Consider the following 14863-nt stretch of genomic DNA (forward strand, 5'->3'; position numbering starts at 1 on the left):
GATCTCCACGGTTGCGATGTTGTGAAGCTTCCCAACATTCACAACTGGTCGGGCCAATCACATGTGTATAGAGTCGGTGGGCGGGGCTTAACATAATGACGGCCGAGTTGCGTTTGCGTGCTTCTAGTAAACACAGAAGCTGGCGAACGGCGGTCTTTCGAATCAGCTTTGATCGCGACTCTGGAAGACTTGGAGTTGAGCTTTTCTCTGAGAAAAGGACAAAGAACGGCACTGAAGTCATTCTTAAGAAAGGAAGATGTGTTCGGAGTTTTACCGTCCGGATATGGCAAAAGTTTAATCTGTCAGCGAGCTCTGCTTCACCTTCGTTGCTCTGGTTGATTGTAGCGATATCCAATTGCGTGCACGCCATGCAGAAGGAGTTTGAAAGACAACCGTTTATCCCGCCCCTCGGATTGAGCCCTGTCAATGGTGAGTTTCCAGACCAAACATCTTGATGTGGGTCTGGCTTGTCAGGCTACGTGAACTGCGCTATTCAAATAAACTTGACGTGCCTCAAGTCTAATAACAAGCACAAACTGTGATAAATAATATTTTGTCCTATAGTGTTTTTCTACTTTACCACAGTTAAAGATGTGAACGGGCAAACGAAAGGAAGAAACGTTTATAATTCCCTGCAAAAATGATTGTGCCGCGAGTGAAGATTTAGTAGAAGAAACGAGAGGTCCGTTAGGCCTATTGTTAAAATTCACGGAAATCAGAATATCGGATGACCAGATTGCAAAACAGAATTAAAAAGCTGGCAAATCTAAAATTGGGCTCAGCCTCCCTCTCTCAATCGGCATCCATAGCCTGTTTTCATGGCTGCGATGTAACATCTGCAAATTTATTTCCCTTGTAAAAGCTTTGTGCTTCACCCCTGTGGTAAAAATCACGTAAAACAGCGTTCACATAAATAACACTTGGTCAATATTATAGTTTGAAATTATAGTTTGAAGTAGAAAATAGTATGAAAGGTGATATTAAAATAAGTGCACAACTCCTAAGTTAAAGCAAGCTACTTTTTCCCCTCACGTGCAAACTAGCGCGGATGAGTCCTTATTCGGGTTAGTAAAATGACATTTTAGTTTTTAATTAAAAAATATATGTATGTAAAAGAGATAAAATACAGTAGCCAATAAGTTATCTTTTTATACAAATAAAAAAAATCACGATAAAGTGAACATGCTAGTTTTTCTAGCCAAAAATATGAATGCTGGAATGTAAACCATTTTTTTTTTGTTTTTTTTTTTTTGTGGTGATGGCTGTATTTATATATTTGTTCCTTGACCACCTGTATTTCACAAGTTCACACTTACATCAAATTAAATAGAGTAAAGATTATGCGTATTTGCCGTGCAGTCCGGGGGAGGGCTCCGGGCACTGCTGCACTGTTATTCATTTACGTGTGCATTTTACTTTCGGTTTAAATGAGCAATTTAATACCGGTGTTGTCACACGTCAATTAACCGGTGGGGGAATTTCCTCGGCTCACCGTCACATCCCTAGTCTCAATGGAATAATAATAATACACTAATAATAAATTATTAAAATAAAAAAGCTCTTTTTGACAAAAAAATTTAGCTTCCAGGCTTAACTTTTAAATAATTTTATATGATTAAAAGATGCTTTAAATTAATATTTTATGCCTTCATTTGATTGGCAGAAAAATTGAAATATTTTCTGATAAACAAAAAAAGTACTTTTTTATAAATGCAAATAATTAGACATGCTTTTTTTGTAACTTAATTAAACCATTAAAATGGAATCCAGCAAAAACAGAAAACACAGGATTTAGTTTAAAAAAACAAACTGTGCCCTAAACATGATTTTTGTTAGACTTTTAATAAATTCATAAATACGTTTTAAGATTTCAGTTAATTATAAAAGCTTTTTACTTACTAAAATTAAATTTAACCATTAGTTAAGAAAAATAAATAAATGTAAAAATAAAATAAAACACTGCCCTATATAGTTTATATCTTTTGTACTCTCTGATAGAAAAAGGTCTAGGACAGATGTAATTCTATATATGAATATAAATTTATTACATTGGTGTTTATTTTGGCTAATAACCGCTCGTTTAGACAAAGATTACTGACTGTCAAACTGACTTGTAAAACGATGACAGAAAAGTCATGAGTTCATGCAAAATAGATGATACTAAAATAGCAAATTGGCATTGGAAACACTCAAATATATTTAAAATATGGTGCTGCAGTCTCCATAAATATAAAATATTTGCAGAAATGTGTGTAGGTTTTTTTAATAGAATTTCAGTTTGTTCTTGAGTACTATTTAAAAAAACGATACTCTGCTTGTGAATATCTATTTTTATCCTATTTAACATTAAATACACAGCTACATGAAGCATTTTGGTGCCATAAGATTTAATTGTGGAAAAATAGAAACCAACCAACTGACAAAATATCCCGACGCTTGTTGCAGCTGGTTAGGACAAAAACTACATTTACATGTAAGTGATGGCTTTTGTCACTGTTGCTTTTTAAAATGAAGTCAGAAAGAACAGGAAATTTTTATCTTAATGCAATCTCTAGGCCACTCAAGATGGTTTCCCATTTTTCTGCATTACTGAGTTTGCGGCCGCACTTCACAGTGGACCCATATTTCTTTGACCGCACATTAGTAAACTCATACCAGCATGCACACAAACACACCGCCATTGCAATTTTCACTTGAGAGAGCCGTGTAGTCCTAGTGGCTCTACAAAGAAGAAAAAGGTCACCTTTGAACAGGAAATGCGATCATGTTACTTCTGTATTGTAGCAGGACACTGAGTGCCTCCGTATTCGCTTCAAAGTGCCTTGATCATTAAACCTCTGTCAGTTTACTTTTAGTGCTTCTGAGGAGTTTTGTGATATTTATTCCGAAACCTACATTTTAAAGCATCATTGTGCTCCTGGCAGAAAGGCTGTTCCAGAAGGGAAAGTGGTGCCTTGGTTTAGCCAAATTTAAAGGCTGCATCGCTAGTGTCCCTTACGGAAGTAAAGAGTTGTTAAAAAAAAAGGTCTAATTAATGATGAGAATTTATTTTAGCTTATTAGACATTGCATTGTTTTGACTTTTGTCAATTATAATAACTGTGTACTTAAACTTCATATGTAATATGCATAAATGTTTAACATTGTTGGCAAATGTTTCAACTGTTACAAGATACTTTTCAAAATGGTGGGGACATTGAAAAATGTACCAATGTTACCCAATCAAAAATAGAAAATAGCTTATTACTTCTAAATTAGGATTTTTTTTAATGTAAAAGTCTTGATAACATTATAAATGGACCCCAGAGAACATTAAAATATGCAGTTCATGACCCCTTAAATCATTAACTGTATTAATGATTGTTTATTTTATTTTTAATTTTTTTTGTTTTTACATATTAGCAACTCTAGTACATTGGTTTAAATAATTTTGGGCCAACTTTCATAGTTCCTGTGTTGGATGGTTTTCACTTAAAAATGGCCTTTCAGTTAAATCTTGTTGTACATCCAGGGCTTCTCATGCTTTTTTTTCTCGGAGACAAATACTGGCCGAGTTCTCACTACACACTCCTGCTTGTTTCATTTCAGATATCAAAGGGTTCCGGTAATGTGCCATGGGGTACGACGTCACCAGGTTCCAAGGAGAGGTGGACGAGGATCTGTTATGTCCCATCTGTAGCGGGGTGCTAGAGGAGCCAGTGCAGGTTGATTTATTTAATTTCATTCAACATCCCAGAACATCTTGACACAATGACATTATGGGTTTGTGGTTATCAGATATCATTGCTCTGAGACCATTGTGTGAATTTTTCCAACAATTTTTTTTATTAATAAAATGGCTAATAAAAAATGTAATTAGTTGTTTTATTCTGACGATTCTTTAAAAAAAACATGGTTTTTTATTGCATATTAGTAAAACGCTTATTTTTAACATCAACCGGCTGCACACAGAAAAAGGTCTGATCAGTCTGCATGTTCTTTCAGGCCCCGCACTGTGAGCATGCCTTCTGTAATGCCTGCATCACACAGTGGTTTGCACAGCAGCAGATCTGCCCCGTGGACCGCACCGTCGTGACCCTTGCCCACCTTCGACCTGTCCCACGAATCATGCGTAACATGCTTTCCAAGCTGCAGATCTCCTGTGATAACGCCGGCTTCGGCTGCACGGCCACCCTTCGGCTCGACCAGCTGCAGTCACACCTCAAGGACTGCGAGCACAACCCCAAACGGCCCGTCACATGTGAAGAAGGTTGTGGGTATGTACTTGAAAACCCATCTTCACCATCTAGTAATTCACAGCAGTCTTTGGGGGAAAACTACTAAAATAGTTTTCAACATGTGCTAGACTGTTGTGTTTGACTTTTTTTTTTTTTTTTGACTTTTGACTTTTGCTTTTTTCAGCTCTCCGTCTTGTATGAACGAATCCTGTGTGAACGCCCCTTAATTGCCTCATTTTGTTTGTATTTGCTTTTTTTATTCCGCAGGCTAGAAATGCCCAAAGATGAGATGCCAAATCACAACTGCATTAAGCATCTACGCAGTGTGGTGCAGCAACAGCAGACCAAGATTGCAGATCTGGAGAAGACTGCTGCTGAGCACAAACACCAACTTGCAGAACAGGTCAGACCTGTGAGACTACTTTAATTTCCCAGTGGATTAAAAACTTTCCATAACTTCTTGGATTCTCTCTCTTCAGAACACTACTACACTTTGTTTTTGTTTTGTTTTTTTTAAAATCTGCTCATCATTTCTTTTTTTCAGAAACGTGACATCCAGCTCCTGAAAGCTTACATGCGAGCAATACGTAGCGCTAACCCTAACCTACAGAACCTGGAGGAGAGCATAGAGTACAATGAGATCCTAGAGTGAGTGAGCTGTTCTGTCTCTGTTTATGGCTAAATGGATTAAAACTAGACTGTTTAAACTATTTATAAATAAGAAAATATATTATCATTATTTTAAAATATTATAAAACCGTGCCAACTCCAAATTTGTTAAAGGGATTGTTCACCGAAAAATGAAGATGACCCCATGATTTACTTACCCTCAAGCCGCCCTAGGTGTATATGATATTCTTCTACATACAACTGGATGTTCAACAAATACAACTGGAGTTATATAAAATAAAATAAATGTCCTGGCACTTCCAAGCATTCTAATGGCCGTGAAGGGCAGCCTACAATTTGAAGCCTAAAAAAGTATATCCATCTATTATAAAAGTAAATTACACAGCTCTGGGGGTTAATAAAGCTGGGGGGGGCCTTCTGAAGTGAGGCATTTGTGTGAGAAAAATATTTTAATGTTTATAAAGTAAAATATCTAGCGTCAGGTGGACCGCCTTCCGTATTCAATACGGAAGGCTTTCCGGTCTTTGGTGTTTCTACAGAAGTAAAACCAGACATAAGCCCTATTCAGATGGTAATTGTTTAGGCATTTGGACGTCTGTAAAAATAAATTTGCATGCCACCTCAGTGATAAAACTCGTGCATTCAGATGAAGATTTAATCACAGTGGTGGAGTGGGTTTTGTGATCATACAGACCTGGGCAGTGCTCAAGTGCACATTGATTACTGCCATAATAACGGCTTGTTTCAACATTTTTATCTTTTTTTCCTCTTTCTCTTTTGAGCGGTAATAAAAGATTATTCTTGTAAGTACTTTTCAGCATTTCAGTATTAAAAGTGTAGGCTAGATCTTTAAAATGCATCTAGTGCAATGATACGGTGGTCCGCTGCGGTCAAAAAGGATATAAACAGTTAATTTTAAGCAATCTCTTTGAAAAAACTGGATTTGGATGGCAGTTAAATTACCACACGTCCATGGTGTTTTTCTAAAAACAGTAGGTGATTCGGCCGGGAATTTTTTCGCGGGTGGTGGGAGAAAAGTCAATGATTAAAATACCTTGACCCCACGAGAAACGATTACCATCCGAATAGGGCTATGGAAAGGCGTAAGAAAAGGTAAGGTTATAGAAAGGGTTGGCTGGATCATTAATATCATTGACAGACAACGCAATGATGCTGGATGTTACACTGGTTAAAATGGCTGATAGCTCTGATTTTAAACATTATTGGAAATAGTTAGAATAATGAAAGTCATAGTGGTTTTTGGATAATAAAAAAAATGACATTGTGTCTTTAAATCTCCCATAATCATAGTTGTTTGTATTGCGCTGTGGATGAGCAAGTAAATTACTCATTAATACTAATAAATTAATGTTGCGCAAGTAATAATGCTAATTCCATAATTGACACTCAGAAAACTGAAACTAACTACACTCGTTTGACCACAGATGGGTGAACTCTCTCCAGCCCGCTCGCGTGACCCGCTGGGGAGGAATGATCTCCACACCTGACGCCGTCCTCCAGGCCGTCATTAAGCGGTCGCTCATAGACAGTGGATGCCCTTTGTCGATCGTTAATGACCTCATTGAAAACGCCCACGAACGCAACTGGCCCCAAGGCTTGGCCACCCTGGAGACACGGCAGATGAACCGCCGATATTACGAAAACTATGTGGCCAAGCGCATTCCGGGTAAGCAGGCCGTGGTGGTGATGGCCTGTGAGAACCAGCACATGGGTGAAGATATGATTCTGGAGCCAGGTTTGGTTATGATCTTCGCTCACGGAGTTGAGGAGATCTTATAGTCTGTACATAGGTGGGTGCAAATTATGAAAAGCAGAAAGGGGTTCACAAAAACTGAATTGACCCCCCTCCCCCTAATCTAAAAAAGAATCTTAATTCACCCCACTAAAAATATCAAGACCTCTTCTGCTGTCTTTACCTCAAATTTTCCGGAAGGACAAAGGCAGAGAAAGCTCTCCGCTCGTTTGAGGACCTCCAGCATTCCCATTCTCTTTGCCTTAAAAGGACATTTTTTTCAAAAAGTGGACCCTAATGACAAAAAAAAACAACTTGAAATATTATCAGGGACGATGGTACACATATGTTTTAACAATAGCATTGAAATCGATAGGATTTGAAGTGATGTCTAATTTCCCCTTTAACATTTATTTCCCTCTTAAGAGCAAATAATGTCCCTCACCGCTTTCAACGGTGTGAAAGACCAGTCAAGATTCTTGTAAATACAGATGATAAAGAAATATAGACAAATATGCTATCTGTTCTTGTTCTAATAGAGTAGTAGACATTTTTGCTGTCTTCATCTCAGTTTGCTATTTACAGTTGTGAGTTTTAGCTACCATGGATCTCAATGTTTTCTTTTTGTTTGTTTAGTTTTTTAAGAGAGTTATGATTAAAGTATGTTAGATAAAGAACTCTCTGCTCGGTGTTTGCACTGTGTGGTGATTGGATAAACAAGATGTCATGAAGCTTGTTTTGTGAAGATGTTTGTCCTTCTTGAGGGAAAGAGAAGAGGATTTGTATGATGGAAATGAACAGCTGATTTTATAACTTTTATTCTACACTGCTCGTGCAACCAGAAACTCCACAAATATGTTTATGCTTTTGTTATTTTCTCCTGGCATCACTGACTATCTCACCATTATCAATCAGAACCAGAATGTTTTTCTTTCTTTAAAACGGTCTTATTGATCTCAAAGGTTTCTTCTAGGTGACTTGGCGAAACCATAAATGATGGATGAAATGTATGTGAAGTATACAAAAATTGTGAAATGACCAACCTACAGCTGATGTAAAAACATTATGTACACAGATGCTCGACCATATCTGGGCCCGTTTACCGTGGTTTACATCTGAACTGTTTTTATTTTTATCCATCATTTGCCACAGAACCTCTTGACGAATTTTAAAGAATAAAGAGAGATGGGACGGTTGTTTGTTTATGTATATTGTGCAATTGGTTTGTTTAGCATATTTTATGTACCTTCATTGTACATAGTTGATTTAAGAATCAGTTTGATTTGTGTTGTTCGACAGTTGTCTCCGCAACCAAAGTGTTTTATTGTGTTGAATGCACATTGTGCTTGCTTTTACGTCGTTGTTGTTATTGCGCGGACACCGAAAATGTAAATTCAGCGATTCTGAAATGTATCTTTGGAGCTATTGTGTGTCATCTGCTTCAGTGTTACATAGACCTAATGCTCAGTGCGTTGTTTACAGCAGCTTTTTTGCAAATGTTGTTTGATAAGAGCTGAAAACTATGGACCCAGAATGTTTTAACTGCAATATTCAGCCGGGTCTATGTGAAATGGAGAGAAATGTCTGTGAACTTTGCCTTATCACACTTCATTCGACACTTTACTGCATGATCGCTGTATAATGTGTCCCATGGCTTCTCTGCACATCTTCTCACAGTCGCACCCTGAAGCTGGAGAGGTTAAACATGACCCCAGTGTATTTCACGTCTTGGTTCAGATGGATCTGCTCACCTTCCATTAAATAAAGTTTCACTTATTTTGTGCTCCGTATAATGAGGCCGATCCATCATCTCTTTATTGGACACGCAAGACTTTCTTGACTCTCAGGATTTATCATCTGACGTCAGGGATGAAACGTTCAAAGAGCTCATGTTTCCCGCTGCAGCATTGTCCGTGGATGTGGCATTCTTCTGTTTGTTTGTTTTTGTCTTTCATTCTTGCTTTTGTGCTGTGGGTTACTGAAAGAATATGAATAAATATCATTGATTTTGCAATATGACACCAGCGTCGTTGTTGTTTTTATTATTAACTTGGTAGCAGGAACTTATTGTAGGTTGTGCTTTTGAAATAAGCAAATTTAAAAATGATTTCTGCAATGCTAATCAGCACAGAAACACTACTTCCTCTTGGTTTTGCAGTTTTTTTCTCTCTTCCGCCACACAATGTCACTAATGTGCAGTTTTACTGTTTCCATTTTAACAGTCCGAAGGGTTTTTTGAAGAATTTCTGTTTTCAGCTAACTTATTACCATTTGGTGACTGTGGTAACTTTTATCTGCTGATCTCCATCTACTGAATGTTTGAACCCAAACAGTGTGCCCAGGAATAATCCTCCTGTTGTTGGTATTTTCTCTGACCAGTCCAAAGCCACTAATGCAGCAAGTCATTTTAATCCAGCCCATTATAATGCCTGTGCGGAATGGAATGTTGCATTGTTTTCCCAGCAGCTCTCATCAATCCACCCATCCATCCACCAACCCACCGATCAGGCGTAACATTATGACCAGCTTCCTAATATTGTGTTGCTCTGGCTTTTGCTGCCAAAACAGCCCTGACCCGTTGAGGCCTGGACTCCACTAGAACCCTGTAAGTGTGCTGTGGTATCTGGCATCAAGATGTTAGTAGAAGATCCTTTAAATCCTGTAAGTGGCGAGGTGGGGCCTCCATTGTTCGGACTAGTTTGTTTGAGCAATTTGAGCTACAATAGCTCATTTGTTTGACCTTGTCTGTTTGATCGAACCACACGTGCATCAGTAAGCCTTGGCCGCCCATGACCCTGTCACTGGTACTGACCACTGCAGCCCGGGAGCATCCCGGAGGAGCTGCAGTTTTGGAGATGCCCTGACCCAGTCGTCTAGCAAATCACAATTTGGCCCTTATCAGACTCGCTCAAATACTTACGCGTGCCCGTTTTTCCTGCTTCCAACACATCGACTTTGAGGAAAAATTTTTCACTTGCTGCCTAATATATCACACCCACTAACAGGTGTCGTTATGAATAAATAATCAGAGTTATTCAGTTCACCTGTCAGTGTCATGATGTGTATAATGTGTTCCTGATCAGTATACATACATACATGCATGCATGGATTTTATGATTTAAAAAAAGAGCAATCACGAAAGCCTGAACATTTAAACAGTTTTGTTTCCTTTCTCCCTAATAAATGAAATGGTTCCTAATCCCTTTCAAAAAGTGAGGATTTGTGTGGAGCTTTTACAATCTGGCACCACAAATTCCTGTATCAGTTAATCAAGCATTTGGCAATCAAATATATTACAGCTTAATTGTGTGACAACTATTAAAGAAATTGCACTACATAAAACTACATATATGGATACAATCTGATGCAATGTAGATGATCCAATTTAACAATGTCACTTTTAATATTTTTAATGTCACACCACCCTGTTGATTTGTCGATGTGTTACCAAAAATGTAACACGTTTCTGTTGATTAATCATTCTGCATATACTATCTATCTATCTATCTATCTATCTATCTATCTATCTATCTATCTATCTATCTATCTATCTATCTATCTATCTATCTATCTATCTTGATGAGAAGCACAAGAGTTCTCTCTCTCTCTCTCTCTCTCTCTCTCTCTCTCTCTCTCTCTCTCTCTCTCTCTCTCTCTCTCTCTCTCTCTCTCTCTCTCTCTCTCTCTCTCTCTCTCTCTCTCTCTCTCTCTCACACACACACACACACACACACATCTGATCAAAGTGCATCGCTCAGCTCAGACACACGAGTGCGGGCGGTGCTATGACTCTATGGGAGTGTCACTCACAGTTAGGCGTGTTCACTTTACTGTCAGTTCTCAGCCGGACAAAAACAGCTAAACGCTTTCTCTAAGGCGAAGCTGGTTCTGCCTCCCTCGCTACTTATTTGTTTATTTTAGTTTTTGAGTGTATCTGAGTGATTTTACTCTTGGCGTGTGTTTTAAAGACACGACAGAACCACTAGCCGGGTGCTGCAGACCTCAAGACATTAAGGTAACGCAAATGTTTATTTATTATTATTATGATGATGAAACGAGCGAGTTTTTGAGAGTTGACGACCTTTTTAAAACAGTAGGCTAGAAGGGATTTTATATTGTGTTGCCTGCATGTAGGTTGTATGCATCATTTCTTACGGCAGCGACTCAAAACCTCTGACTGTCCATACAGCGTGTCCATATGAGACTTCGAACGATATATCGATTTACAGAATGTTATTTAGTTAATGATGGGAATAGTTAGGAATTTAATGATTCTTTAAATTCGTCTTAACGAGTTCGGTTCCTTAACGGTTCCATTTAGAATGCCATTCTTTAAGAACTTTGACGAAGAAATCGATTGCTGTTAAAAATCGATTGCCCTCGGCGATTGTTAGCAAGTGAAGAGATCATTTTAGGTTTCAACGAAGAATAACAGTAATTAATATATATATATAACAATGTATAAAGAATAAATTGAACAACAAATTTTTAACAAAATTTACAATTTTCTTGCAAAAGGCATTTACATCTTTCATATTTGAATTGTTTATTTTTAGTAGGCCTAATAAAATAAACTCATCATGTGCATCTCAAATACAATTGTAATATTAACAACTAGACAGTAATTCACGAGCCTTAAGTATAACGTAAAAGAGAAAAGTTATTTTCGAGTCGTGATGGATGATGATTGCGGTAAGTCATTCAGTAATACATTTTTGATTCACAAAAAGAACCGGCTCATACGTTCCATGCATTCGAGAATCATTCTACATTGCTTGCGCTGTATTTTTTATGATTCTTTAAAAGAACCGACTCATATGATTCATTTGTTCGGAAATCGGACTGCACTGTTTGCTGTTTCAGAATGTAAATACATTAGTAGTATTGCGGTTACCAGCAGTGCAGGAAACGTCCCCGTATTTTTTTTAGCATTTCATCCATATAAATATGTTAACTGATCCGAATCTAATGAAAATAGTTATGTTTAGGTATTTTAGTGAGCTGAACATAAAACAGCTCACTAGATTTTGAAACGTAGCCTTGCTGTGCGATTATCAGTCATTCATGTCATGTCACAGTTCAGTCTATTTTTAATTGTACCAGTTAACTAAATTTTGGTGGTTTTCCTCATTGTTTCTAAGTTGTTTGTTTTTTTATCCAACATACTTCAACAAATACCATGCCTATCTGGGTTTAGGTGGTCTCCCAATCTGACCAGCCCCCAAACCCATTCAAACCCCTCAAAACAGACTGGCAAACCACAGTAGCTTGGTTTAGCAATTACTTTTTGTGCCTCTTATCATGGCGTTATTTGACACATTTATCTGAACTGGTTGAGTAACTGTTGCATTCTCTGGATTTTCCCCCTGAATTGTTTATTTTACTGTTATCTCTTCACTAGTTTGATTAATAAATAAATGCCTGCATTACTCATGCTGCTTGCCTTAATAATACAGATTTTATCTAAATATTAATTTCAACCTTCTTCTGTTTAAATGCTTCCAGTAACTGGACTGATTATGTCATTAGGTTTATCTCATTCCATCATCATAAGAGATTTCAACTATTCCAGTTAGACAGGCGCAGACTAGACAAGTATTTGTCACATATTTTCTGTTTTAGCTGACCAGGCTATATAAGTCATGTCCGTTTTGACAGATAAAGGGTGGTGACATTCTTTATGCTCCCCTGCATTTACACCTTTTTGCCAAATTACCTACAGTCAGTCATTCTTGTTTTTCCACTCTTGTTTCTGCTGTCGTGACCAAAACTTATCCATCTCAGTGCAACATGCTGATATTTCAGTTTGCGGTTTTGTATCTCTGACTCATTTGAAAACCTATACTAAATTTGTGGATCTCCCTAAAGAAATTAAAAGTCCTAATTTAGTCCCACATTCTCTCTGGAGCTCTTGGCTAAGTTTACCTGATAATGGTAACTTATTCTCTGAGGAATCTATGGCCTTATGGGCTTGGCTAGGAAATCACAGGGTTGGTTTACTGTCTTCCCAGCAATCTCCTGTTTTTTTGAATTCATGAGCCAAGTAGTGAAAAGCTAGATTCAGGAGTAGCTTGTCTTTCCTAAACCCCAATCATTACCTACTCTAGCTTTGTGAATAGAATGTGGGTCACTATTCATTTCACCACAGATTTCCTCACTTTCACCAGGTGAGTGGTACGTATTAAGTACGAGCTTATATTCCCATATTTCCATTCAGTGGTCAGTAAAACACCTCCATCTTCTCTAGCTTGAATGGTTGGAAACCAGAGTGGTGCAGATTCCCAAGAGAATCAGGACCGCAGACAAAAAATGATGAGGAAATGAAACTTTTGGGAGCCAAATGATGTTTCACGAATGTATTTATACAACGTAGACATGAGAATAATGTAATGAACAATATTTTCCAACATTAAAAAAAAGTGTTTTTTGCTTCAGTCAGGGAGTCATTCATGAACTCAGTTTGAACTTTAAATGATTCACTGAGTGAGTCAAACTATTGACTAATTTGTGATTTTTATGGAAAGGAACCATTTTTTCATGAATCAGAGTTCCAAGAGTCAATGGCCCTCATTTATCAATCTTGCGTAGAAACAGGCGTATATGTTGGCGTAAGATTATGCTTACACTCCTCTCACCGCCTGATTTATGAAACTGTGCGCACCTCTGCAATTCAGGTGTACGCAATACTTGCCCTTGATAAATCCCTCGGCTGAAAACGATCGTCATTAGAATAACACGCCCCTATATATTCAAGTCTCCGCCTCCCGCACGCCCTCATTTTACGTCATGGACACACGGAAGACGGCAAAGAAGCGAAACTTCTCCGACGTGGAGATCGGGCGCGCTCTATCATCTCACTAGTCCACTAGTCAGGGCACTGATTAGGACATAAGTCAATGGGCTGACTCCCTGATCAGTGCTCTGACTACTGAACTATTGAGATGATTGAGACGCACCCATCGAGATCACCAGGGAAGTGGAAAAAAAAAACGAAATTGTTTTATTTAAGAGTATAAAGAGTGGGAATAAAGGCACCCACAAAAACAAAATATGGACCCAAATTACGAGTAATTACGAGCTGAAATACGAGCTCATATGAGTAATAATATGAGTAGTTTGAAATACGTTATAACATTACGAGCTGTTAATAGTGTGGGGGTTGAGAAGCGCACCCCAGCAGTTTAAAGCTGTTTGGATAAGAAATTACCATCCCAATGCATTATTTTACAGCACGTTTTGAAACAATTAGCATTTGATTTCGTATCACGGCATGTATTGGGGTGTACGACAGTGATGATGATGTGATGTGGAGTATTCATTCACATTAATAATTACATGACAATTTGTAAGATTCTTCTTCTTCTTCTTCTTCTTCTTCTTATTATTATTATTATTATTATTTTTATTATTATTAATGACGGTAAAGCGCACAGGTAAAGCGCACAGGCTCGCGACTGTAGGAATACATATGCCTACAAATCAAACTCTTTGGTAAAGTCACACAAATTAAACATTGACGTTCATGTTGCACAAAAATAAACACTGAATGTTGTTGTTGTGGTTTTTAACAGTGGGTCATATAGCATATCTTGTCAGTGGGTTTTGTGTTAGGAATTGTTTTTCTGCGCATTTTCCCACTAACTCAAACGTGCGTACACCACCTCCTGAGCTGGCGTAGGATTTGAGCGTGCCGTACGCCAACGTCCATATTGATAAATCTCAAAGTCACCGTGGGTTTGGGTGTACGCAAGGTGTACTCTCAAAGTCACCGTGGGTTTGGGTGTACGCAAGGTGTACGCTGGAAATTTGGTGTACGCACTTTTGATAAATGAGGGCCAATGTGTGCATAATTTTATATATATATATATTAGTGCTGCGCAATATATTGAAATATCCAAATGTACATATCTCGATATGTAAATCGCAATGGCACACAATATCTGAATAATTTTAATAGGCTTCTTCAACATTGTGAAAAGTGTGTTTTAGGTCGATGCATATATCAGAGAATAGACTGGGCACAGGACTATTACTTATGTGACCTGCTGTACGTAAAAAACAGCTATTAAACGCAATAACTTGTGAAAAACAACTCCTTGCAGTCTCACACTGTCTGACACACACCGAAACGTGCTCAAAAACTGCCGCTCTGAAAGTGTGTGATCCCTTCAGTTCGGTTTCTTGTCTTGTTGTTACACACTCGAACTGTCAAATACACACACAGTTATGCCAAAATGGTCTTGATCTGTATTCACAGTCAGTTA

General features: G+C 38.0%; 2 protein-coding genes across 2 annotated transcripts in view; both read left to right on the top strand.

Moving 5' to 3' along the window:
• rnf41 (ring finger protein 41) overlaps positions 1-8618 on the top strand; it is a 14965-nt gene extending 6347 nt beyond the window's left edge. The window contains exons 3-7 of the mRNA XM_067445816.1: positions 3588-3703; positions 3984-4255; positions 4484-4619; positions 4761-4864; positions 6292-8618. Of these exons, the coding sequence (XP_067301917.1) occupies positions 3614-3703; positions 3984-4255; positions 4484-4619; positions 4761-4864; positions 6292-6646 (957 nt within the window). The 5' untranslated portion in view covers positions 3588-3613 and the 3' untranslated portion in view covers positions 6647-8618. The remainder of the gene's footprint in view (positions 1-3587; positions 3704-3983; positions 4256-4483; positions 4620-4760; positions 4865-6291) is intronic.
• A 1823-nt stretch (positions 8619-10441) lies between these two features.
• The window catches only part of dgkaa (diacylglycerol kinase, alpha a), a 38067-nt gene continuing 33645 nt past the window's right edge, over positions 10442-14863 (top strand). Inside the window, exon 1 of the mRNA XM_067445811.1 lies at positions 10442-10614. The gene's annotated coding sequence lies outside the window, so the exon portion shown is untranslated. The remainder of the gene's footprint in view (positions 10615-14863) is intronic.

Source organism: Pseudorasbora parva, chromosome 6 (genome assembly GCF_024679245.1).
Source record: "Pseudorasbora parva isolate DD20220531a chromosome 6, ASM2467924v1, whole genome shotgun sequence".
NCBI classification, from domain to species: Eukaryota; Metazoa; Chordata; class Actinopteri; order Cypriniformes; family Gobionidae; genus Pseudorasbora; species Pseudorasbora parva.